Here is a 24609-nt window from a genome sequence, read left to right as displayed (position 1 = left end):
ATTGCAAGGATTGTCCAAGCAAATTCCACACAGCAATTCCCCCCCCCCAATTGTCAATAAGTCTGAGCAGAAATTTTGCTGCAGCTGTCAAAAAAAAAACCCCAACACAGTCGTCAGGCTGCATCAACAGAAGGATAGTATCAAGGTCACGTGAATTGTTCATACCGCTTTATACTGCTTTGGTGAGACCAGCCTTGGAATACTGCCTCCAGTTTTGATCAACAAACACATGACACCCCCCCCCCCCCCAAAAAAAGTCAGAGCTCAAAGCAGTGGTGAAATGTAAAATTCGTTACTACCGGTTCTGTGGGCGTGGCTTGGTGGAGGGGGGAGTCATGTGACTGGGTGGGCGTGGCCAACTTTTTTTTTTTTAACTTTTAAAAGCATTTTTTCTACAACCTCTTTGGCTGAAGAGGTTGTTGAAAAAAATGCTTTTAAAAGCCTCTGACGAGCCCAGCTGAGTTGCCTGATCGTCAGAGGCTTTTAAAAGCATTTTTTCAACAAATCAAACTGCCCCCCTGTGGGGCGTGGGCCCAGTGGTGGGATTCAAGTAATTTAACAACCGGTTCTCTGCCCTAATGATTTCTTCCAACAACCAGTTTGCCAAACTGCTCAGAAAGTTGACAACTAGTTCTCCCGAAGTGGTGCGAACCGGCTGAATCCCACCACTGCGTGGGCCCCATGTTGGGACTTCCTTCACACCCTCCCTTCCTCTCATTATATTCTCCTTCCTTCCTTCCTTCCTTCCTTCCTTCCTTCCTTCCTTCCTTCCTTCCCCCCCGAGCTCCATTTTCGCTAGCAGAGGGCTGCAGAAGGCTGTTGCAGCTGAAAATGGAGCCCTGCGGTGCCTCTGCCAGCAAAAACGGAGCTCGGGAGGGCCGCACCGCAAGCCGGTCCTTTGCTGTCTCCAGGGTGGCCCCATGGGCCAGATCTAAGCACCCCGTGGGCTGGATCTAGCCTTGAGTTTGACATCCCTGGCTTATGTGGTATGTCCCAGCTAAAAGGGAGTGAACTGCCGATAATCTTTTCTGCCGTCCTCACCACTCTCTGCACCGCCTTCCTGTCCGAAGCAGTAAGGCTTTCAAACCAGACTCTGATGCAATATGACAAGATGCTCTCGATCGTCCCTGTATAGAAAGTGGTAAGGACAGGGGAAGGAAGTTGTACTTTTCTCATGCGATGCAGAAAATACAGGTACTGCTGTACCCGCTTTAAGAAGAGACTGGACACCCGTTTGTCTGAAGGGGGTTGGACTAGAAGACCTCCAAGGTCCCTTCCACTGCACTGCTTCCGCCATTGAAGCCAACAGGGAGATGATTAACTGGCTGAGGAATTCTGAACAATGAAGACTACAAGTCTAAAAATTTGCCCAGTTTGGACACCCCCGATTTATAGCATTCCTAGATTCCCTACCGTGCCTGTTCCTTGATTTGGTCTACCTCCCAGGGCTGACAGCATGTGCTAACCCTTTTCGGATTTTCTGTCAAGGTTGCCTGATGCTATTTGTGGCACTATGGCACAGTTTCCTTACTTGGCTTTGAGGGCGGGAGGCATATGGTGTTTTCCTCCCAAAATATGAAGCCATCCAAAGCCCTCTTCTAAACTGCGGCATTAAATCCAACATTTTCTACCTTGTTTTTGCTGCGTGAGTGAGATGGGCATTTGCAGCCGTCTGGATCAGTGGTGGGTTGCTCCCGGTTCTGTCCGGTTCTATAGAACCGGTAGTAAAATCGGACACCCGGACATCATAAATGACAATCTGCGCATGTGCACAAGCGTGTGTGTGCCTGTGAAGCGTGCGCACAAACGCCCCCGTTACGAACCAGTAGTAAATGCAATTAGCACCCACCCCTGGTCTGGATGTCACAAAACCACAACTCTGAACATCCCTCACCTCCAGCCAAGCGGGCCAAGGCTCTGAGAGTTGTAATCCAGCAACATTCAGGGCAGTGGTGAAATCTAAAATTTGTTACTACTGGTTCTGTGGGCGTGGCTTGGTGGGGTGGGCGGGTAATGTGACTGGGTGGGCGTGGCCAATTTTTTTCTTTTTAAAAAATGCTTTTTTTTCTTTTAAAAGCCTCTGACGATCCCAGCTGAGTTGCCTGATCGGCAGAGGCTTTTTTTCTTTTAAATGCCTCTGAAGATCCAAGCTGAGTTGCCTGATTGGCAGAGGCTTTTTTTTCTTTTAAATGCCTCTGACGATCCAAGCTGAGTTGCCTGATCGGCAGAGGCTTTTTTAAAAAGATGCTTTAAAAGCCTTTGAGAAAATGCACTAAAAGCCTTTGAGGATCCCAGCTGAGCCACGCGATCATCAGAGGCTTATTTTTTTACTTTTAAAAGCATTTTTTTTGGCCAAAGAAGTTGTAGAAAAGATGTTTTTAAAAGTAAAAAAAAAAACCCTCTGATGATTGTGCGGCTCAGCTGGGAATGGGGGGTGGGGCAGGGATTTTTGCTACCGGTTCTCTGAACCACCCGCCTCCATCGCTACCGGATCAGGCGATCTGGTTCAAACATTTCACCCCTGATTCAGGGAGTTGCCCATTGCCATTCTTGGCTGCAGAACCAAATATGACCACTTTATGGAGGAAGACTGAGGGAAGCCTCCAACCCAAATACAGGCTGAGTTTAAAATGGACAGCCAGAGACCATTGTTCTATAGTGTTTTTCCTGTAAAACAAACAGACAAACTCTAGGATCATTCTCTCAGAAGATAACATCCTATTAATAAAATCTCCAAACAGAACTACCGTATTTTTCGGAGTATAAGACGCACCGGACTATAAGACGCACCTATCTTTTTTGGTGAGGAAAACAAACAAACAAAAAAAAAGAAACCTGCCTCTGCCTCTGAGCAATTTTGTCTCCTTGCAGCAAACAGCAAACAGCCTACTTTACTTTCATTTTCGTTTTCAGCATAGCTTGATTAGCACAAGGGGAAAAAAAAATCTGCTCCCGCAATTTACCTCTTTGCAGCAAGCAGCAGAGCTCTGCGCAAAACAGCTGAGAGCAAGACAGCTAAGAGTCAGGAGGTCGATCCAATCAACTTGTGCTAATTAGGCTGTGCTGAAGCTGAAAGGAGCTGTTTTTTCTTACTGTTTGCTGCAAGGAGGTAAACTGCTGGGAGGCAGAGGCCAAAGGGTGGGGGCCAGTGGGTGGGCGGGGCTACATTCGGTGTATAAGACGCACCTAAATTTTCACCCCCTTTTAGGGGGGAAAAGGGGCGCCTTATACTCCGAAAAATATGGTAGTTGCTTTGTGTGCCAAGAACAATATTTGTGTGCAGAGAAGAGCAACCAAAATGATAAAGACCTTGAGGCTAAAGCATATGATGAACAGTTGAGGGAGCTAGGTATGCCTAGCCTATTGGATTAACTGTCTTCCAGTATTTGAGGGGCTGCCACAGAGAGGAGAGGGTCAAGCTGTTTTCCAAAGCACCCGAAGGCCAGACAAGGAATAATGGATGGAAACTGAACAAGGAGAGATTCAACCTGGGAATAAGGAGAAACTTTCTGACAGTGAGAACAATCAACCCATGGAACAGAAGTTGGATTCAGAAGTTGTGGGAGCTTCATCACTGGAGGCTTTCAAGAAGAGACTGGACTGCCATCTGTCAGAAATGGTGAAGGGTCTCCTGCTTGGGCGGGGGGTTGGACTGGATGACCTACAAGGTCCCTTCCAACTCTGTTAATCTGTTAAAACTGCCACAAAGAAGAGAGGGTCAACCTATTCTCCAAAGCACCTGAGGGCAGGACAAGAAGTAATGGGTGGAAGATCATTAAAGAGAGATCCAACCTAGAACTAAGGAGAAATTTCCTGACAGTTAAGAATCAGTGGAATGGCTTTGCCTCCGGAAGTGGTGGGTGCCCCATCATTGGAAATTTTCAAGAGACTGGACAACCATTTGAATGGGATGGTATAGGGCTCCTGCCTTGAGCAAGGGGATGGAGTAGAAGACCTCTGAGGTCTTTTGCAGATAATTCAGCCCCCCAAGTACCTGAATTTTGATCATGTGACTGTGGGGATGCTGCAATGATCCTAAGTGTGAGGACTAGTCATACATTCCCTTTTTTCAGTCGTGTCCGACCCATCGTGACCCCATGGACAACGTTCCTCCAGGCCTTCCTGTCCTCTACCATCCCCTGTAGTCCATTTAAGCTCATGCCGACTGCTTCAGTGACTCCATCCAGCCACCTCCTTCTCTGCCGTCCCCTTCTTCTTTTGCCCTCAATCGTTCCCAGCATTAGGTTCTTCTCCAGGGAGTCCTTCCTTCTCATTAGGTGGCCAAAGTATCTGAGTTTCCTCTTCAGGATCTGGCCTTCTAAAGAGCAGTCAGGGTTGATCTCCTCTAGGACCGACCGGTTTGATGGCCTTGAAGTCCAAGGGACTCGCAAGAGTCTTCTCCAGCACCAGAGTCCAAAGGCCTCCATTCGTTGGCGCTCAGCCTTCCTTATGGTCCAACTTTCACAGCGAAAACCGAGTTTTTTCAGTACTGTTGTAATTCTGAATGGTCATTAAACACATGGTTGCAAGTTGAGGATTATCTATACTACATGCTATACTACATTGTTTGAGCAGGGAGTTGGACTACAAGACCTTGAAAGTCCCTTCCAACTTGGTTATTCTGTTTTTCCATCAACAGGGAGGATCTAAGGAGCTATCCAAGGTACTGAAAGGGCAGCCCTATCCCGCATCAAACATGGCCATCAAGGCACTAGGCATCTCTTACCCATCTCAATTCATAATCAGGAAAGCCATTGTCCCAACCACACCCATATAGCCTCTCTCAGAGAAGCCAATAAGGATTCTTGAATTCTGGGATAGTTCCTCCCACTTCACTGCAGAAGTGGTTCTCAACCACAGAAGATACTGTACAATCATAGGGCTGGAAGAGATCTCGAAGGTCTTCTGGTCCAACCTTCTGCTCAAGGTAGGAGACCTTCTACCATCCCAGTCACATAGTCTATTTTTGAAAACCTCTAGCAACGGAGCACCCACAACTCCAGGAGGCAAGTAATGGTACCCACTATCAGGAAGTTTCTCCTTACTTTTAGATAGGATCTCTGTTTAACAAGCTTCCACCCATTACTTCTTGTCCTGCTTTGGAGAGTAAGTCTTTTCTCTGTGACAGTCACTCAAGTATTGGAAGACAGTTGTGTTTCCCCAATTCATTTCTTTGATAGATTGAACATACCTAGTTCCTTTAATCCAGTGTTTCTCAATCTTGGCCGCTGGACGATGTGTGGACTTCAACTCCCAGAATTCCCCAGCCAATCCACACATCGTCCAGTGGCCAAGGTTGAGAAACACTGCTTTAATTGTTCATCCTATGATTTAGACTCCAGACCCCCTAACCATCTTTGTTGTTCTTCTCTGCATTCTTCCTTTTTTTTCACCAAAGTTTTTTATTTTTATTTCTCATAAAACATATATAAATGTACAATCTCTTTAACCATTCTTATCACACATATTCTCTTTTGGTTTCCCTATTGGTTCATTCTTCATCCTAAAACTTTAAAATACATTCGGAGTTGCTCTTCTACCATTCCGTACTTCCCTTCTTCCACAACAACCCTTCCTCTCCTTCTCCCCTCTTACCTTCCCTCCCTTCTTCTATTCTTTTCAACTTTCCTCCTCTCCTTCCCCTTCCTTTCCCCCATTCCTCCCCTCTTCCTCTCTTTCTAACCCTCTCTCCTACTCTTATTTCCCCTTCCTTTTTTCCTCTCCTTTTTCCTTTCTTCTCTCTCTCTCTCTCTTTTCCTCCCTTTTCCTCTCTCCTTCCTACTTGTCCCGCTACTCCTCTCTCCCTTCCCTCTCCGTTGTTGTGTCCATTTTCAATTCAATATTTTATCAAGATGGTATTCGAGCAACCCCAATCTTATATTTACCCACATTTTCCTTTCAATTTCCCTTCTATTTTGCTGGTTAGACATATATCATTGTTAACATGAGTCCTACGGAGATAGGGCGGCATACAAATTATATTAAATAAATAAAAAATAAATAAACATACATTTATATAGTCCATCTTTTTTCATTTTTTTCTCTGCATTCTTTCTAGGGTCTCAATATCTTTTTGGTTTCATGGTGACCAGAACTGGATGCAATATTCCAAGTGTGACCTCACAAACATGGTATAAAGCGGTACCATCACTTCCCATGAACTTGATGTTCTCCCTCTGTTGGTGTACAGTAGTGGCCAAAATTGTGGAAACCTTTTTGGAAAAGTGCATTTTTGAGGTTTGATGGCTAATAACACCACTTTTGGGGGGAGTTTCAAGATAATCATATTCCACTGCTGGAATGGCCTGGGAATAGCCCAGACCTTAACCCAATTGAAAATCTATGGAGCCGACTAAAGAAACTTGTTAGTCAGAAGCGACCCAGCAATAAAACCCACTTAATAGAAGTAATCTTTCAATCTTGGTTTCACATCACTGCAGAATTAAAAGACTTGGTTCACTTCATGGGAAGATGTTGTCATTCATGCTAAAGGTTACCCAACTACGTATTAACTGACATGGTGATCATTTTTGTATATCTTGTTTTTTCTATGGTGATCATTTTTGTATATCTCATTTTTTCTACGTGTTTCACTTTCCTTCTTTATACTGTAACTGCTATTCTAATAGCAAATCCTTCCTAAAAGTTATTGCATTACATTCGTGCTTAAATTATCTTTCCATTGATATATAATTTTAAGGTACTACTACTCCAAAAAAAGTTGTGTTATCAGCTAGTTTTAGAAAATACACTTTTCCCAAAAGGTTTCCTCAATTTTGGCCACTACTGTAAGCCCAAGTTGGCATTGGCTTTACTGGCAACTGCAGCTTATTCATCTCCAGCCATCAGCTTTCCCTGCAGGTCCCTTGGTAGACAAAAATACAATCTCACCTTATGGACAAATTGTTCTACCCGTGTTTGCAGTCCCCAGACTTCAAATTTGACCGTCACCAGTTTGTAAGAGCACATGATGGGCTGTGTATGTTCCCGCCAGCCTTCCTGTAGTGGCCCGCGACCAGTCTTAGCTGAGCAGAAGGACCGGAGATCCTATATAGCCAATAGGAAAAAAATATATAGAATTTTGATCACATGACAAGGGGATGCTGTAACAGTCGTAAGTGTGAAAAATGGTCATAAGTGTTCTGCCCCAGCTACGGACCCCAAAGAACGCAGCACACACAAAGTTTGTACAAACCTTAGTTTACTAAATTAAAACAGTCTTTTTCAAACAAAGGCTGTTAATTAACATTCTTAACAGCCTACAAGAATCCAAAGAATAAATAATCGTAATCTTACTATGGTTGGCAGAAAGTCCAGAAGCAATTTGCAGGAAACTGATAAGGGAACTAAGATCAGGACGCAAAGGAGAGTGAACAAAGTTGTTCCCTGCAAATTGCCTCAGTCATCGCCCTTCCTTAAATAGGCTAAGGGAGTGGCCAATTAGCCCCAAGCCTTACTCTCGAGGAGACCTTCTCCTGAGGAGCCACTCCTGCCTTTTGGCAGCTCTGCGCGCCCGTGAATCAACTATACACACTTTTGTTGGCAGGGTGATGCCTCTGCTTTTTCGTATGCTGTCTAGATTTGCCATAGCTTTCCCCCCCAGGAGCAAGCGTCTTTTAATTTCTTGGCTGCAGTCGACATCTGCGGTGATCTTGGAGCCCAGGAAAATAAAATCTGTCACTACTTCCATTTCTTCCCCATCTATTTGCCAGGAATTGAGAGGGCCGGATGCCATGATCTTAGACTTTTCTCCAAAGAGAAAACTTTGCCTCTTGATCTCCAGGAGACTCTACCCACCAAGCACCTAAGAGCAGCATTGTTGCAACCCCAACAATGGTGGGGGAACAGGACTTCTGGCTGGCTCCAGAATTTAACGGGGGGCTTCCAGTTAGGACCTTTGTAGCTCTTTGAGTGTTTTAAGGTTGCCGACCCCTGCACCAAACCATTTACAGGAATGAGCAGTTGGATTGGAGAAGCCAAAGCCACCCACCAACCATGGATAGTTACCCTCTCCAACAGGTTATTACCTCTAAACTGCTGTAGTAGCGGTCTGGGATTTCATCAAAAGCAATGTCCAAGAACATCACATCATGGTTTCCCAACATTTTTTCCTTGAGAAATATCTGTGAGAGCAAAGGGAAAAAACATTGGACCTGTCAACTTGTCAGTGAGAGAAAACACAAATTCTCAGCTAACAAGGGATGGTAAGCTCAAGCAGGGCTGGCTAGGCTACGATGCCTACTTTCCTTGCTTGGCTTGTCATGAAGTTTCTATCCATCATCTTGCCTTCAGGTGATTCTCCAAAGCACCTGAAGGCCAGGTAAGAAGCAATGGATGGATACTAATCAAGGAAAGAACCAAGCTAGAACGAAGGAGAAATTTCCTGACAGTGAGAACAATTAATCAGTGGAACAGCTTGCCTTCAGAAGTTATGGGTGCTCCGTCACTGGAGGTTTTCAAGAAGGGATTAGATAACCATTTGTCCGGAATGGAAGAGGGTTTCCTATTTAAGAGGTTAGACTAGAAGACCTCCAAGGTTCCTGCCAACTGTATTATTCTGTTGCATACTGCACGGTGGCGCAGTAGCTAGAGTGCAGTACTGCAGGCTACCTCTGCCGACTGCCGGATGCCTGCAGTTTGGCAGTTCAAATCTCACCAGGCTCAAGGTGGACTCAGCCTTCCATTCTTCTTCCATTCAAGCTTCTTCTTAAGTACATTGGCTACAGAGGTAGCCAATCAGAATACAGTATGATGCAATACAGCATTACAGTCTTAAAGCTATACAATACATTTTGACTGCAAACATGCATTGATGGTTTATATATATTGCCAACCCAACCAGTTAGGCAATAGCCATTTCCTAACAAGGAGCCAGATTGTTGGGGGCAAGAGGCTGATTCTGTAAACTGCTTACAGAGGGCTGGAAAGCACTGTAAAGCGGTATATAAGTCTAAATGCTATTGCCCTTCCTTCCTTCCTTCCTTCCTTCCTTCTTTCCTTCCTTCCTTCCTTCCTTCCTTCCATCCATGGTGCACAGTGGTTAGAATGCAGTATTGCAGGCTAACTCTGCAGACTGCCAGCAGTTCGATCCTGACCGGCTCAAGGTTGACTCAACCTTCCAGCCTCCCGAGGTGGGTAAAATGAGGACCCAGATTGTTGGGGGCAATAGGCTGACTCTGTCAACCGCTTAGAGAAGGCTGTAAAAGCACTGTGAAGCGGTATATAAGTCTAAGTACTATTGCTACTGCTATTGACACCCTCAAGTTCCTCTGAATCATAAGGTCTCTTCAGATGCTCTGCTCCCTTGCCCGAGTCCCTGATGGCAACAGTGATGAATCCCAGCTCGCCTTGACTCTTCTCATCTCATCAGCAAGGCTCAATGGCACCTTGGCAAGTGACACTCAACTGTTCCTCAGGGTCTCTTCCCATAAACAAGCCCAGATGCAACTTCCTTTCCAGGGTGGGATGATAATTTAATGCAATGTTTCTCAACCTTGGCAATTTGGAAGATGTTTGGAAATCAACTCCAGGATTCCCCAGCCAGGGGTGAGATTCCCCTGGTGGGGATTGTCCAAGCTGACATTTAGTCATCGATTCGAAGCATGGGTAACTCCCACCATGTCTGTCTATGGAGATTCTCAGTCATCCAGGTCATGGTATGTCCCACAGGCGCTTTTTTCAAGAGGCAACTGGATTTCTTGGATGAAGAAGCTTGAAGAAGCTTCTTGGGTGAGAAGTGAAACGTCTTCAAAGAAAAACCAGAAAGTCCAGTTGCCTCTTGAAATAAAGCTCCTTTGGGACCCCACCATGCCTACATTTAGGCCTGAAAATAGCTAGACAGGATGAAATGGGGCGCTGTTTCTAATTCTGTATAGGTCGCACTTACGTTGGTGCTATTTCCGCAATTATCTTCATACTTGGTCTCTATGTAGATAGAAAATTTGGGCAGAAACGAGCACTGTAAAAGGAAAGAGAAATGGAGAATGTGAGTAGACCCAGAAGATGAATGAAAGGGCGGTGCTGGAAAAAAGCAGGCCCAGTGGCTAAGACGTTGAGCTTGTCATTCGAAAGGTCAGCAGTTCAGCGGTTCGAATCCCTAGTGCCGCGTAACGGGGTGAACTCCAATTCCTTATCCCAGCTTCTGCCAACCTAGCAGTTCGAAAGCACGTACAAAATGCAAGTAGAAAAACAGAGACCACTTTTGGTGGGAAGGTTACAGCGTTCCGTGCGCCTTTGGCACTGAGTCATGCTGGCCACATGACCACGGAGACGTCTTTAGACAGAGCTGGCTCTTCGGCTTTGAAACGGAGATGAACACCGCCTCCTACAGTTGGGAACGACTAGCACATATGTGCAGGAAAAACCTTTACACACCCACATAAATATATATATATATATATATATATGAATCGTCCTAAAGATGCGAGTTCCAGGTATAGTTATAGAAGAAGCAATAGACATCACGATCTCTGGAACGTTTAAAAGTTTAAAAAAAATTATTTTAAAACTTGTGCTAAGCTTTCGTCAGATTTTATACTTTGACGAAGTCGGTAGGGGCCGACGAAAGCTTAGCACAAGTTTTAAAATAATTTTTTTTTAAACTTTTACATTTATCTCCTGGTAATTGGGCCAAAACCACCCAGATGGCTTCCATGTCAAAGGCAAGTCTAGAATTCCCCATCTCCTAGTGATTGGCCCAAAGTTACCCAGCTGGCTTTCATGGCTAAGGTGAGATTAGAACTCCCAGTCTCCCACTTTCCCACCCGCTGCCTTAACCACTAAACCAAATTGTCTGTCATCTGCTACATCCACATAAGGTGCTATTGACACTTTCCTGCCCATAAAGCTACCAACATTCCACCAAGAAACAAAAGGGAAGTGATGTGGTTTAAACGTTTATTTATTTCACATAGTTGACGATAAATAGCACCTGCAAAAATAAAATCCCATTCTGCCCCTTTTATAACTTTGACAAATCGTCTGCAAATCTTCAAGTATTAAAATTGAAGCCATGAGGGTTAGAAACTCAGATCTTCCTTCGTTCTCAGGAAATGGACCTCTGCAGAAGCCTTCCAGACGCTCCCTTTTTTTTTTGCAAAGACTAATCTGCAACTTAGACAAACGAAGAGCCAACAACAGCCTAATCAAGGAACCACTAAGAGCACACCCACCAACACTGACAGGGCAACCACTGGTATCTCAATAGAGAGAAAACCCCCTTTCCCTCCTGGCACTGCTGATGTTACCTAGTTGGGTTATGAAACGTCTGAAAGTGTTCTGACCTAGGCTTCCCAAGAACATGAAGCAGACTCCTCCTCCCGACAAAAATCCCTTTTTATTAAGTGACTGTGAATTCCTCTCATTCACACCCAGCAAAGTCAAGGGAGAATTTACAGTCACAGACCTTATCTGCCTTGGAGAGCTGCCAGGCTGATATCTTCAAAACCTGGCAAGGAGTCTCGGAGAGTCACAAACCAATTAGGTGAACTAATTGTCTCCTGCAAACTCCACTCCACTTTCGCTCCTCTTTTATTCCCTCTGGGAGGGGCCATTCACCATCCACCTGTGGCCTTACTTCCAAGTCGACCCTTATTCTTCAGCTGTTCCCTTCGTCTGGCAACTCTGCACATGCACACACTGGGAACAGGCTCCAGCTGTTTGTCTGCCTCACTGATGTTCTGACTCTGAAGGCAGCTGACAACTGTCAGACGGCCCTGGCTCCCTCTCTGCCTCCGATGCAGAGCCCTCATCAGAGCCTTCCCCAGACTCCAGGACTGGCCCATGTTCCTCCCCAACCTCCTCACTGTTTGAATCTGCTGCCAACTCTGCTGGCTGCTGGCGGGCCACAACAGCAAGAAAATAACCAATCTCAGAGAGCACTAAGGACTTCACTGAATGCCTTGAAGTTACTCATGGTGTTCTTGAGTTCTCTCTTCTATTCTGCTAGAGAAGTAACCAAAAGTAGGAAGGCATCTTGGTACTTACTGTGTATTCTGCATCCGTTGTGAGACAATTCGAGGTATCCCAAGGTAGCAAAGGGGAGACAGAGAAAGAGACAAGGCTAAGGTTGGAGAGAAGGAAGAATTATCCATTACACATTTTCTGGGCAACTGAAGTCACCTCACGTTGTAACCTGGCGGTAGCCGTGATGGTGTTTGAGTAAACTTCAAAGCTGTAAGAGCAATCAGATGGTTCTTGTGTCCAAATTTAGCAGGAAAAGCCAATTGCTGCTAAATAAAAGACAAAGGGAGTAGCTTGCCATATATCAGGGGTCTCCAACCTTGGCAATTTTAAGACTTGTGGACCACCTGTAATAGTTCTATCTCTATTGTAAGGTTGTAAGACTGAAAGTATTTCCCCCCGTTTTCCTTTCGCTCTCCAGAAAACCAGGAAGGATCCCTTCTAAAATAGACCTGATTAACCCTTTTTCCTTTTTGTGGGCTGAGATACCTTTTTAACACGCCAGTTATCCAGTTTGCGGCTTTCTCTCCTGTCTGCCAAGGTCATTCTCACACACCATTAGGATTTCCTCCTTACCTGTGATGGTATACGGGTAATAGTTCCAAGCTTTCTCAGTGATATAGAAGATTCGTGGTGTTACTGCCCGAGCCCAGCTAGGCAATTTGCTGCAGAAGAACAGAGGAGAAGGCTAAATGGAAATCAAATCCCAAATTCAAGTCTATGTCCAATTCTCCAAATTATTAAGATACAGTAGCGGCCAAAATTGTGGAAACCTTTTGGGAAAAGTGCATTTTTGAGGTTTGATGGCTAATAACACCACTTTTTTTTTTATGGTATGTCTTTTATTTTTAAAATGATAAAAAATGCATGGCTGTCTAAACCCAACAGACAGTTTGCATATTGAATGATAATCAGTGTTTCTCTATTTGGAAAAGGGGTAACTTTTAACTGGGCAATTAGCTTTTAAGGTTACAGCATTTATCTAAGATGAAGATGACCTTGACTTTAACATGAAACCCACATCTCAGGAGAAAAGCTAAAAAATACATAATCAGACACAAAAATCATGTGCAACGTTCAGCTTCTCCATGTGATCAGTCTCAGCTAAAAGTCATGTTGGAAGTTCCGCTCTCCAACTAAATGTTTGAGTGGCATACTTTTCTTTCTTTCTTTTTTTGAAAAAAGTTTTATTTTAGATTAAAAAAATAAAATATAATCCTATTCCACTGCTGGAATGGCTTGGGAATAGCCCAGACCTTAACCCAATTGAAAATCTATGGAGCCGACTAAAGAAACTTGTTAGTCAGAAGCGACCCAGCAATAAAACCCAGTTAATATAAGCCATCATTCAATCTTGGTTTCACATTGTAACAGCTGCAGAACTAAAAGACCTGGTTCACTCCATGGGAAGACTTTTTAAATAAAAAAGTAAAATGTGCAAGGAATTAAGCTGCTGAGGCTGGACCCAATGCTCTCCACACTGGAGAGAACCATTAGGTTAGCAGAGATCAGATGCCTTCAAAGCCATCAAGAGACAAATCTGTCGGATTGGGGAGAGGAAAATGCCTAAAAATTAAACTCTAAAGCAGGAAATTGGGGGGATAATCTTCTGTGGGTCTACGGATTCATTTGTGCCTGCAGTAGAGATTAAACTACCGTCAAGGATCCTGAGGAACTTAGAAACAGTTCAAAGAAGAACAAACTCTATGTTGAAGGATGTATGGATTAAGACCGACGAAGGACGATTAATGTTGCTGGAGATGTTTCCTCTAAAGAAGAAAGAGCTAAGGGCAGACATGACAGTCGAATTTCAATGCCTGAAGGCAGGAGTGGGATTGAAAAATTTCAGCAACCAGTTCGCTGCCCAGTTGCTGGGTGGGCGTGGCCATGGGGGTGTGGCCTACTCAGCCTCCTGCAACACGGCAAAAGGGGGGCATTTTTGCCCTCCCCAGGCTCTGGAGGCTTTCCTGGAGCCTCCAGGAGGGCAAAAACAGCCTCCCTGGGCTCCAGAGGACCTCTGGAGACCGGAAATGGGTCTGTTTTCAAACTTCCGGTACTTCCGGTAGGCCCATTTTTCGCCCTCCCAGAGCCTCCGTGTGCACCCTGCACTTATCTGGCATCCAAAATGGGCTGCGTGGAGACTCATGGGAGGAGAGGAGCAGGGTGGACTGGATCAGTCAGTCCTTGGAACAATCGGTTCAGTGAACCAGATTAAAATTAACATCCGGTTTTCCCGAACCGGTCTAAACTGGCTGAATCCCACCTCTGCATGAAGGAATGTCACAGGGAAAAAGGTACGGATTGATTCTCCACAAGGCCTGAGAATAAGACAAGAACCAGTGGGTGGAAATTTTACAGAGAAAGACCCAAACTGGGAATAGGAAGAAATGTCATGGTGATGAGAAAGTCAGAAGCAATGGAACAGCCTCTCTCCTGTATTCATAGGGGCTCTGTCACTGGAGGTCTTCAAGCAAAGGATGGGCAGCAATTTATGTGGAAAGATCTGAGAAGGTTGGAGGAGAAGACCTTCATGGTCCTTCCAATCCGATGGTCCTAATCCATGACCGTGATCTTCTACCAGGTGAGCCAGTTCATGCAGAAGAGGACAAAGAGTCTCAACAATCAAAGTCTGCAGACAAGTCAAGTCAAGAAGATGGAGAAAATGTTGACAAACAATGTAAATTAGACCAGCAGACACCAACTGTGAGAAAATTTTGGTGCTCCGCAAAAAAATTATTTGCATTTTTTTATATTGCACTAAATCAGGGGTCCTCAAACTCCGGCCCCTGGTTTGGATATGTGCAATGAACATGTGTGTTGCTGCAGAGAGTCTCCCCTTTCGGGGTCTTTTTGTTGGGTTGGAGGGGGGCAGATATTCTGACTTGGGGTCTGCTTCAGCCTCCTGGTGAGGGGCTTTGGGCAAAGGCTGGAGGGAAGAGCCGCTGGTGGCAAAGAGCCACAGGGCCTCGTTCCAGTGGGACTGCATCATGGCCTGGAACTGGCTGACCATCTCAGCCCGCTGAGCCTCCAGACGTGGCCTTGCACTCCCGCAGGTCTTCCCTCTACTTGGAAAGCCTATGCTCCTAGTCCTCAGTGAGGTGCTTCTGCTGAGCCTCCTTCTCAGTCAGATCCAGTTTGAACTGAGCAGCTGTTTTGCCAATTCTTTCTCATGGTGAGCTGCTTAGCTCCAGGAACTACTTCCTGTTGGGGCCCTAAGGAGCCCAGGTAGGCAGGCGAGGAGTGGCTGGGAGGGGAGGGGCGAGTAGAGGCCGGTGAGATGCCCCTTGACGTGAGTCACAACAAGTTGGCCACACCCACCCAGTCACATGACCACCTAGCCACCCCCCACCCAGCCAGTCATTAGGAGATCATATTAGTGCTCCGCGGGATTTAAAATTATGAATTTAGCGGTCCCTGAGGTCCGAAAGGTTGGTGACCCCTGAATTAGACTACCAACTCAGTTTTATTCCACTTTTATTTTTGCAACTCCTGGAGGAGCAAATGTCCTGAATGAGAGCAGCCCAGATTTTCCTATTTCTCCCCTCCCGAATCCCAGAAGTATAAAATAGATGAGTGAAGCCTCTGATATTACAGTTCATTCTCACAGTTGGCTAGAAGAAACCTATCAGCAAAACTCTCACTGTTCGAAATAGAACAGATGAACAGAAGCAAGCTGTTCTGCTCGAAAGAGTGGGTGCTGCCACCTGGGTTAAGAAAGCAATGTTATGCAAGAAGGTTGGAGGATCTTCATTTTCATACACAGGACTGGTTTCTGAACCACAGCAATTGATGCCATTCTTGGATAATTCATTTCCACACCCTTCAATAAATACTATATATCTGTGATGGAGAACCTATGGCAGCGATGGCTAACCTTTTTGCCATCGTGTGCCAAAAGCGGGGGGAGTGCGGGGGGGGGGTCGCACATGCGCGTGCCTACACCCATAATTCTATGTGCGTCGCCCCCGTGCATGTGTGTGCGTCCCCTCCGCGCTTCCCCCGCTTTTGGCACGCGATGACACGGTCGGCCCAGTAGGCCCGTTTTTCGCCCTCTCTAGGCCCCAGAGCCTTTCTAGGAGCCTGGGGAGGGCAAAAACGGCCTTCCCCACCCCCACCCCCTCCGGAGGCCTTCCAGAGGCCAGAAATGGCCTGTTTGCTGACTTCCAGTGGGCCCAGAAGACCCGAAAGCTGAGCTCGCATGCCCACTAATATGGCTTCGCGTGCCACCTGTGGCACACGCGCCATAGGTTCGCCATCATGGACCTATGGCATGCGTGCCAGAGGTGGCACGCAGAGCCCGCTCTGTGGGCACGAGTGCTGTCACCAGCTGCTTTTCTGGTTTCTGCCATGTTTTCGCGGGCGCCAGAGCAGCGGAAAACGGCCAAAAAAAATGGCCAAAAACCAGGCTGTTTTCCAGGCTGTTTTCTACCCAAAAAACGACTTGAAAAATATCCTGAAAACGGCCCAAAAAAATGGCCAAAAGTGGCCAAAAAACAGGCATGCGGGCACCAGCCAGCTGATCTTCGGGTTTCTGGTGCTCCGGTGTGCGTGAAGACTAGCTGGCCGGCGCACATGCGGATGCCGAAAACCCAAAGACCAGCTGGCTGGCGTGTGCATGCCTGGTTTTTGGCCATTTTTGGCCGTTTTTAGGGCCATTTTCAGGGTTAGAGTTAGGGTCAGGCCAGCCAAATGGTCTCCGGGTTTCCGGCACTCCAGGGTGCGTCCACGCATGCACATGCGCTAGTGGTGGGTTTCAAACATTTTTACTACCAATTCTCTGGGTATGGCTTGGTGGGCATGGCATGGCTTGGTAGGCGTGACTTGGTGGACATAGCAGGGGAAGGATACTGTAAAATCTCCATTCCCACCCCACTCCAGGGGAAGGTTACTGCAAAATCCCCATTTCCTCCCGATCAGCTGGAACTCGGGAGGCAGAGAATAGATGGGGGCGGGGCCAGTCAGAATTTTACTACTGGTTCTCCGAACTACTCAAAATTTCCGCTACCGGTTCTCCAGAACTGGTCAGAACCTGCTGAAACCCACCTCTGGCATGCACGCATGTTCCGGTTTGGGCACTTGGTGCTGAAAAGGTTCACCATCATTGCTATATATAGTTTGTGACCCTCATCTAAGTGGTTCGTTCCTGCATATGGGCATATTGGACATCTCATCAGCTTAAGACACTTATTTTAGGGAATGTCTCTTCCCTCTTTCAAAAAAGAAGGAAAAATAAAAGCTCCATTCATTGATTGTGTGCCATCAAGTCAATGTAGACTCTTAGCAACCCCTATAGATAGAATTTCTCTAGGAAAATCTCTCCCCAAACTTAGTCTTCCTACATTGAAGGTCTTCCAAATCATTGCCACGGTAACCGAGTCTATCCACCTTCCTGCTGGTTTCCTCTTTCCTTCACATCTCCACATTAATGCCTGCATAATGTCCAGAGAATGACAATTTGGTGATTTGTGCCTTGGGTAAGAACTCTGGGTTGAGTTGTGCAATGGGCTATTTGTTGGTTTTCTTGGTTGCCCATGGTCTTCTCCATCAAAGCATCAATGCTCTTCTTGTCCTGCTTCTTTAAAGTCCAACTTTCACTTCCTGAGAACCAGTCTGGCCTAGTGGTTAAGGCACCAGGCTAGAAACTGGGAGAGACTGTGAGTTCTAGTCCAATCTAGGGGTGAGTAGAGGGGCGAGTAGAGGCTGGCGAGGCACCCCTTGACATGAGTGACATTGAGTTGGCCACACCCACCCAGTCATATGACCACCTAACCATGCCCACCCAGCTGGTCATTAGGCAGATCATATTAGTGCTCCATGGGATTTAAAATTATGAATTTAGTGGTCCCTGAGGTCCGAAAGGTTGGTGACCCCTGGACTTCCAAAACAACACCAAGTGAAAATGGCTGAAGTTCTCCTCTGTCGGCTGCCACATCGAAGCTCTCCGTTTCAGAAAGGTTCTGCTTTGCCGCGGTGTCACCTGCCAGCTGGAATTTGCAGGCAGAAATGATCTCCTTTTCCTATTGCTCAATGATTCCTGTTCGGTTTTGTCCTCTATAAATAGAATTCCCTTAGGAGAAGAGTCGTGAGAACACAGTCTAAAAATAGAACCTGTTCCCCACATGGACAGCTCTAGCGATGGCCAACTGGTTTTGATCGGCATTGCAAATTGACAGATGCACGCTGGTGGGGTGTGAGCGAGTAACCAGAAGCTTATATTCCAGGGTCATCAAGCAATCCAGCCCAAAAATTGGAAAGCCGAGTTTTAAGCCAGCTGGGAAAGAAACGCTTGGGGGGCTTCAGCTCAAATGCAATTGCAAGGTAAAATCTGCTTATATCAGTGTAAACTGGGAGGAAAGGACAAAGGTAAACTGACAGAGACTGACAGGCTAATCCTAAATTCAATTGCAGGTTGGAGAGCCTGCATTTAAATGGATTTAGCCCAAGTGACCCTTGCAGGCATCGTGCATTGGGAACCGGGAGGGAGGTAATACGAGATGACAGGGGTGGCTATTGAAAAAGAGGATGAGGATAAATCAAAATTTTATCAGAGGGATGCCCAGCTTGGTCCAAGATTGGCTGCAGAGCCCTGCTTCCTATGAATGACACGGATGTAGGGTCACCTAAGGATAACAATCAGAGCCCTGTGTTACAAGATGCCTCAAAGGGGGTGAGGGAGCAGTGGTGATGATCCCTTCAGGCAATAGCTATGGTCAATGGGTTAAGGTTCCTCCTCCCCATTCAGGCAATGCACTTTACTTCATTCATGGGCAGGGCTCGGCTTTGTTTAGGAGCAGGAACAAGGAAGGAACCACAAAGCATCAGGATCTCTAGAAGACGCAGCGTGGAAGGAGGTTAAGGAGAAGATCTTCCGCTCATTTCTTAAGAACAACAAAGCCTCAGGACTTCTAGAAGACGCAACATGGAAGGAGGTCAAGGAGAAGACCTTCTGCTCATTTCTTAAGAACAACAAAGCCTCAGGACTTCTAGAAGACGCAACATGGAAGGAAGTTAAGGAGAAGATCTTCCACTCATCTCCTAAGAACAACAAAGCCTCAGGACTACTAGAAGATGCAATATGGAAGGAAGTTAAGGGGAAGATCTTCCGCTCATTTCCTAAGAACAAAGAAGTATGAGGACTTCTAGAAGACGCAACATGGAAGGAGGTTAAGGAGAAGATCTTCCACTCATTTCCTAAGAACAACAAAGCCTCAGGACTTCTAGAAGACACAACATGGAAGGAGGTTCAGATCTGTTCATTTTCTAAGAACATCAAAGATTCAAGATGTCTAAAAGACAGAACATGGAAGGAAGTTAAAGGGAAGACTCTACGCTCACTTTCTAAGAACAACAAAGCATCAAGACACAACATGATAGAAGGTTAAGGAGAAGACCTTCCATTCATTTTCCAAGAACAACCATGCATCAGGACTTCTAGAAGATCTACAGTAATACAGAAGGAGGTTAAAGAGAAGATTGACCCTTCACTCATTGCCCCGTTCATTGCTGAAAGAGTGAGCTGCAGAAGGAACTGTCAATCAGCCGCTGTGAGCCCAAACTTCTCCAACTTGATATCCTGCAGTTGTGTGAACAAGGATACTATCAGGGGTGGGCTGAACATTTTTTTAGCAAGGGGTTCTCTGCCCGGTTGCTGGGTGGGCATGGCCGTGGTGGGTGTGGTCTAGTCGGCCTCCTGCACCACGGAGGGGAGGGGGCATTTTTGCCCTCCCCGGGCTCCAGAGGCTTTCTTTGAGCCTCCAGGAGGGCGAAAACAGCCTCCCCAGGCTCCAGAGGCCCTCTGGAAGCCGGAAACGGGCCTGCTTCCCAAACTTGCGGAAGGCCTGTTTTTCGCCCTCCCCAAGCGTCCGTGCACACCCTACACTTACCTGCATCCAAAATGGGCCGTGTGGGGAGTCCTGGGAAGGGCGGGGTGGGCGGGGCAGGGCCAGCCAGGAGTGGGATTTGGGGGTTCTCTGAACTGCACAGAATCTTAGCTAGAGGTTCTCCTGAACCCTTGTGAACCCCCAGCAGCCCACCCCTGGATACTATCAAGTTAACTGCAGGATGATGGGAGCTATGAGTTCCCAACACTTCAGTATGGCGCCTGAGCTTGAAAAGGTAATAGCAGCACTTACGTATCAGAATCGGGAGCTGATAAAAGAAGCTACCCAGAGATAGGATAACTTTTCTCTGAAGCTCCTGAGGAAAGCTCAAAAAATCCCCTTTCTCCCACAGTGGTTGTCAGATACAGGCTCACTCATAACGACAAGTGGTCCCCACTGTGGAGTTAGTGGGGCTTTTCGGCAGTGGTGAAATCTAAAATTTGTTACTACCAGTTCTGTGGGTGTGGCTTGGTGGTGGTGGTGGGGTAATGTGGGCATGGCCATTTTTAAAAAAAACTTTAAAACCTCTTTGGCGAAGAGGTTGTAGAAAAAATGTTTTTAAAAGAAAAAAAGCCTCTGCCGATCAGGCAACTCAGCTGGGATCATCAGAGGCTTTTAAAAGTATTTTTTCTACAGCCTCTGAAGAGGTTGTAGAAAAAATGTTTTTAAAAGCCTTTGAGGATCCCAGCTGAGCCGCGCGATTATCAGAGGCTTTTTTTTTTTACTTTTAAAAGCATTTTTTCAGCCAAAGAGGTTGTAGAAAAAATGCTTTTAATTTTTTTTTTTTAAAAAAAGCATCTGATTATCGCGTGGCTCAGCTGGGCATGGGGGGGGGCAGGGATTTTTGCTACCATTTCTCCGAACCACCCGCCTCCATCGCTACCGGATTGGGCGATCCAGTCCGAACCGGGAGCATTTCACCCCTGCTTTTCGGTCTGATCTAAAAGTAGCCCCCTCCCCAGATCAAAGGAAGCAGGCTGGCCTTGACCCAGCCAATGATGTCAACATCATTGAGTCAATTAACTCAAACAACCTTTCTGGATAGTAAAACATTATTGATCTAGGCAGGGCCTGCAGCCAGAAACAGAGAGAGAGGCTGGAAACTGAGCAGTTGAAAGTATAAATGAGGGCCCAGAAGGAATCATTTTTCTTCCCTTATCTGCGATTTAGTGCTTTCAAGGATGACAGCCCAACTCCTTAAAAAGATTCAACCAAGGCTGGCTAATGGGAGAGGAAGAGCAGATAGCTACGGCCATATCCTATCAGTAAATCAAAGAGACTTGGCTGCGTCTAGAGTGCTCTCTAAGGTAACAACAAAGGGTCAAAAGAGGAAACTGAACAATTGAGACTCTAGAACAGGAGTAGGCAACCTGTGGCTCTAGAGCTGAATGTGGCTCTTTGGGCCTTCTGCTGTGGCTCCCTGTCAGGTGATCCCACCACTGGCTGGCCCCGCCCCTCGCCCTCCCCTCCCAGTCACACTTCGCCTGGCCTGAGAAGGTAAGGGCGACGGCAGGGGATGGAGAAGCGGCTAGGGCAGAGACAGAGATATACAGAGAGAGGGGGAGACAGAGAGAGACAGAGAGAGATACAGAGAGAGAGGGAGAGAAGGAGGGGAGAGACAGATGTTGTGGCTCCCAGTGTTTTTAATAACAGTGGTGGGTTTCAAATAATTTAACAACCGGTTCTCTGCCCTAATGACCAGCTGGTAGGCATGGCTTGGTAGTCATGTGACCATGTGGGCGTGGCTAACTCAACATCACTCACATTGATGTGCTTTGCTTTAGCTGTTACAATGTAATAAGGGTTAACCAGCGAGGCAGTTTCTGTAAGCAGGGCAATAAAGATTAGGCTAGAAACACCACCAGAATGTTTCCTTCCTGCCTTCCTTACAGGATTAGCCCTGTAAAGTGAAAAAAAACAAACAAACTAAGATTTCTTCCAACAACCGGTTCTCTGAACTGCTTAGAAAGTTAACAACTGGTTCTCCCAAATAGGTGCAAACCGGCTGAATCCCACCTCTGGGTAAAAGATAACAAATAGCTCATAACGGGCAGAAGGAGACATGTATGTATTTTGAGCATATTCCCTGTCCAACTGTTACAACTGAAGAACAGAAGGTGTTTGGCATCCTTCAAAAGATTGGCCTCATTCCTTCGAATTAAATTCAAACGAAACAAATTTACATTTTTATTTGGGGTGGGGGGGGGGAAAGAGGTCGAAATTTTAAGAGAGCATCAATTCTTTTGAAATTTCAAAAAAGTTAAGAGCCTTGATAGTACAGTGGTCTAAGCACCCTGTTATGAACACAGCTGTCTGCAATTACTGCTGGTTCGAATCTCTCCAAGGCTCAAGGTCGACTCAGCCTTCCATCCTTTCTAAGGTAGGTGAAATGAGGACCCAGTTTGTGGGGGCAATAAGCTGACTTTGTATAAATATACAAAAGTATGAAGGCTATTGCTTAACGCACTGTAAGCTGCCCTGAGTCTCCGGAGAAGGGCGGCATATAAATCAAATTTTATATATATATATATATATATATATATATATATATATATATATATATATATCACATTTATACCTATGAATTAAAAGAAATATATATAGAACACACCTCCACCCAATCAGAACACACCTCCACCCAATCAGAACACAGCCAAGTTCCCACCCAATCAGCTCACACCTCCACTAGCAGTTAAAAGGAAGAGACAGCTGCGATCTCACATTGCTCCTGGAAGCACGAAGCCGAGAACACCAGCCTGAAGATGACGAATGAGACTTCGTCGAAACGTCGCCAAGACACTTCCAATTTTACGTGGGAGAAGACCCGAATAACCAAAGACCTACATATATATATATATATATATATATATATATATATATATATATATATATGTATGTATAGTTATGCCAAGTCATCATGGTCTTTGAAAGATTTGCCAGTCAGAGAAGATTTGGGGAAAAATGTAAGGCCGACGTGCAAAGGCTATCGTGAGATGGCCCTCAGGACATCATGAAGCTGCAAGAGCCTGGAATAAGGTTTGATCTGAGGAGAAAAATATAGAAGGAACAGCTAAGGATGCCACTAATGAATGTTCAGCTGTGTAGTAAATGTGCATTCATTTCAGGGTGCATTAAGAATAACAGAATTGGAAGGTCTTCTAGTGCAACCTGCTACTTAAGCAGGAGCCCCTACTCCATTCCAGACAAGTGGCTGTCCAGTCTCTTCTTCAAAGCCCCTAGTGATAGAGCACCCATAACCTCTGAAGGCAAGTCGTTCCACTGATTTATTATCCTCACTGTCAGGAAATTTCTCCTTAGTTCTAGGTTGATTCTCTCTTTGACCAGTTTCCATCCTTTGCTTCTTGTCCTGCCTTCAGGTGCTTTGGAGAATAGGTTGACCTTCTTAGAAAGGATCCTTTCTAAGAAGATTTCCTTTCAAAGAAGGATATAGAGAAAGGGAAGATATTTAGAGGGGTCCATAAAACAAGGTCTACTAGGAAAAGTTGAAGAAACTGAATATGTTTTCCCCAGAGAAGGAAGACTTGAGAGATTAAAAACGAGTTTTTCTAACCCCAGAAATATCATCATCTAGAAGAAGGAAGATGTAGCTTAAGATAGGAAGGAATCAACCTCACATATTCGAATCTAGGAGAACATCTTGCAACAGTAGAAGAAACATATGTTCTTGAAAGTAAGGGAAATGTGCCCAATTACTTTTTTTTTTTTTTGCTTTAATTTATATGCCGCCTTTCTCCGGAGACTCAGGACGGCTTACAATGTGTTAAGCAATAGCCTTCATACTTTTGTATATTTATACAAAGTCAGTTTATTGCCACCACAATCTGGGTCCTCATTTCACCTACCTTTGAAAGGATGGAAGGCTGAGTCAATCTTGAGCCTGGTGAGATTTGAACTTGCAGTAATTGCAAGCAGCAGGTGTTAATAACAGTGCTTTAGTCCACTGTACTACAGGCTCTTAGATGGAGAGGTGAGTTCTTCCACCAGAAAGTAGACCAATATCATTTAGGGATGATTCTAATTTCCTGCACCAGAGAGATGATTGGGCCAGATGGAATACAGAAGCTGCTTATTGTCCAGATTCTATATATAGTGATGCAAGTTTTCTAGGTTCCTAGCAAGAGAACTTTCCTAGGAGATGCTGAGGAAAATAGAACCACGGACTTTCCCCCCACCCCAGTGACTAACATGAGTCACTGAAAAGATGATGATAAGGCAGCATGTCAATGTGATTCTGGGTCTTATCAGGATGTCATCTTCTGTTCTGACTTAGGGCTCCCTTAAAAAGCAGGAAGCAGGAATTGGTCTCCGGCAAAACCTCTTTTATTTACATGACTGTGAATTATTTCCATTCACAGTCAGCAAGGTTTGTCCAAACAGTTTTTCAAAGGAATATTTCTCAACCCACCTTATCTTGCTTGGCAAGCTGCCATGTAACTTGTTTCCAAATGCAGTACAAGGCAAAACTTGGCACAGAGTCTCTTAGAGGCACAAACAGAACTTTTCACTCTTGAAACTAACTACCGATTTAATTGTTTCCTGCAAAAGCCCCCTCCCTGTTCGCTCCTTTTTTGTTTCCTATGGGAGGGGCCAATCACCTCCAAGGTGTGGCTTTACTCCCAAGTCTTGGTAGTACTGTGGTCTAAAGCACCCTGTTATTAAGACCAGCTACCTGCAATTACTGCAGGTTCGAATCTCGCCAGGTTCAAGGTTGACTCAGCCTTCCATCCTTTCTAAGGTAGGTAAATTG

The 24609-nt window shown here is 45.6% G+C and overlaps 1 protein-coding gene across 1 annotated transcript in view; it reads right to left on the bottom strand.

The window, feature by feature from the left end:
• The window catches only part of LOC139325392 (cytoplasmic phosphatidylinositol transfer protein 1-like), a 64169-nt gene that overhangs the window by 20608 nt on the left and 18952 nt on the right, over positions 1–24609 (bottom strand). Inside the window, exons 3-6 of the mRNA XM_070955237.1 lie at positions 11986–12061; positions 9887–9958; positions 8028–8123; positions 6892–7047 (exon numbers count right to left, since the gene is read on the bottom strand). Of these exons, the coding sequence (XP_070811338.1) occupies positions 6892–7047; positions 8028–8123; positions 9887–9958; positions 11986–12061 (400 nt within the window). The remainder of the gene's footprint in view (positions 1–6891; positions 7048–8027; positions 8124–9886; positions 9959–11985; positions 12062–24609) is intronic.

The sequence above is a fragment of the Pituophis catenifer genome, unplaced genomic scaffold, assembly GCF_029215685.1.
Source record: "Pituophis catenifer annectens isolate HBS135680 unplaced genomic scaffold, rPitCat1.0.hap2 SCAF_16, whole genome shotgun sequence".
Classification (NCBI taxonomy): domain Eukaryota; kingdom Metazoa; phylum Chordata; class Lepidosauria; order Squamata; family Colubridae; genus Pituophis; species Pituophis catenifer.
This window is presented reverse-complemented; position numbering and strand designations above follow the sequence as displayed.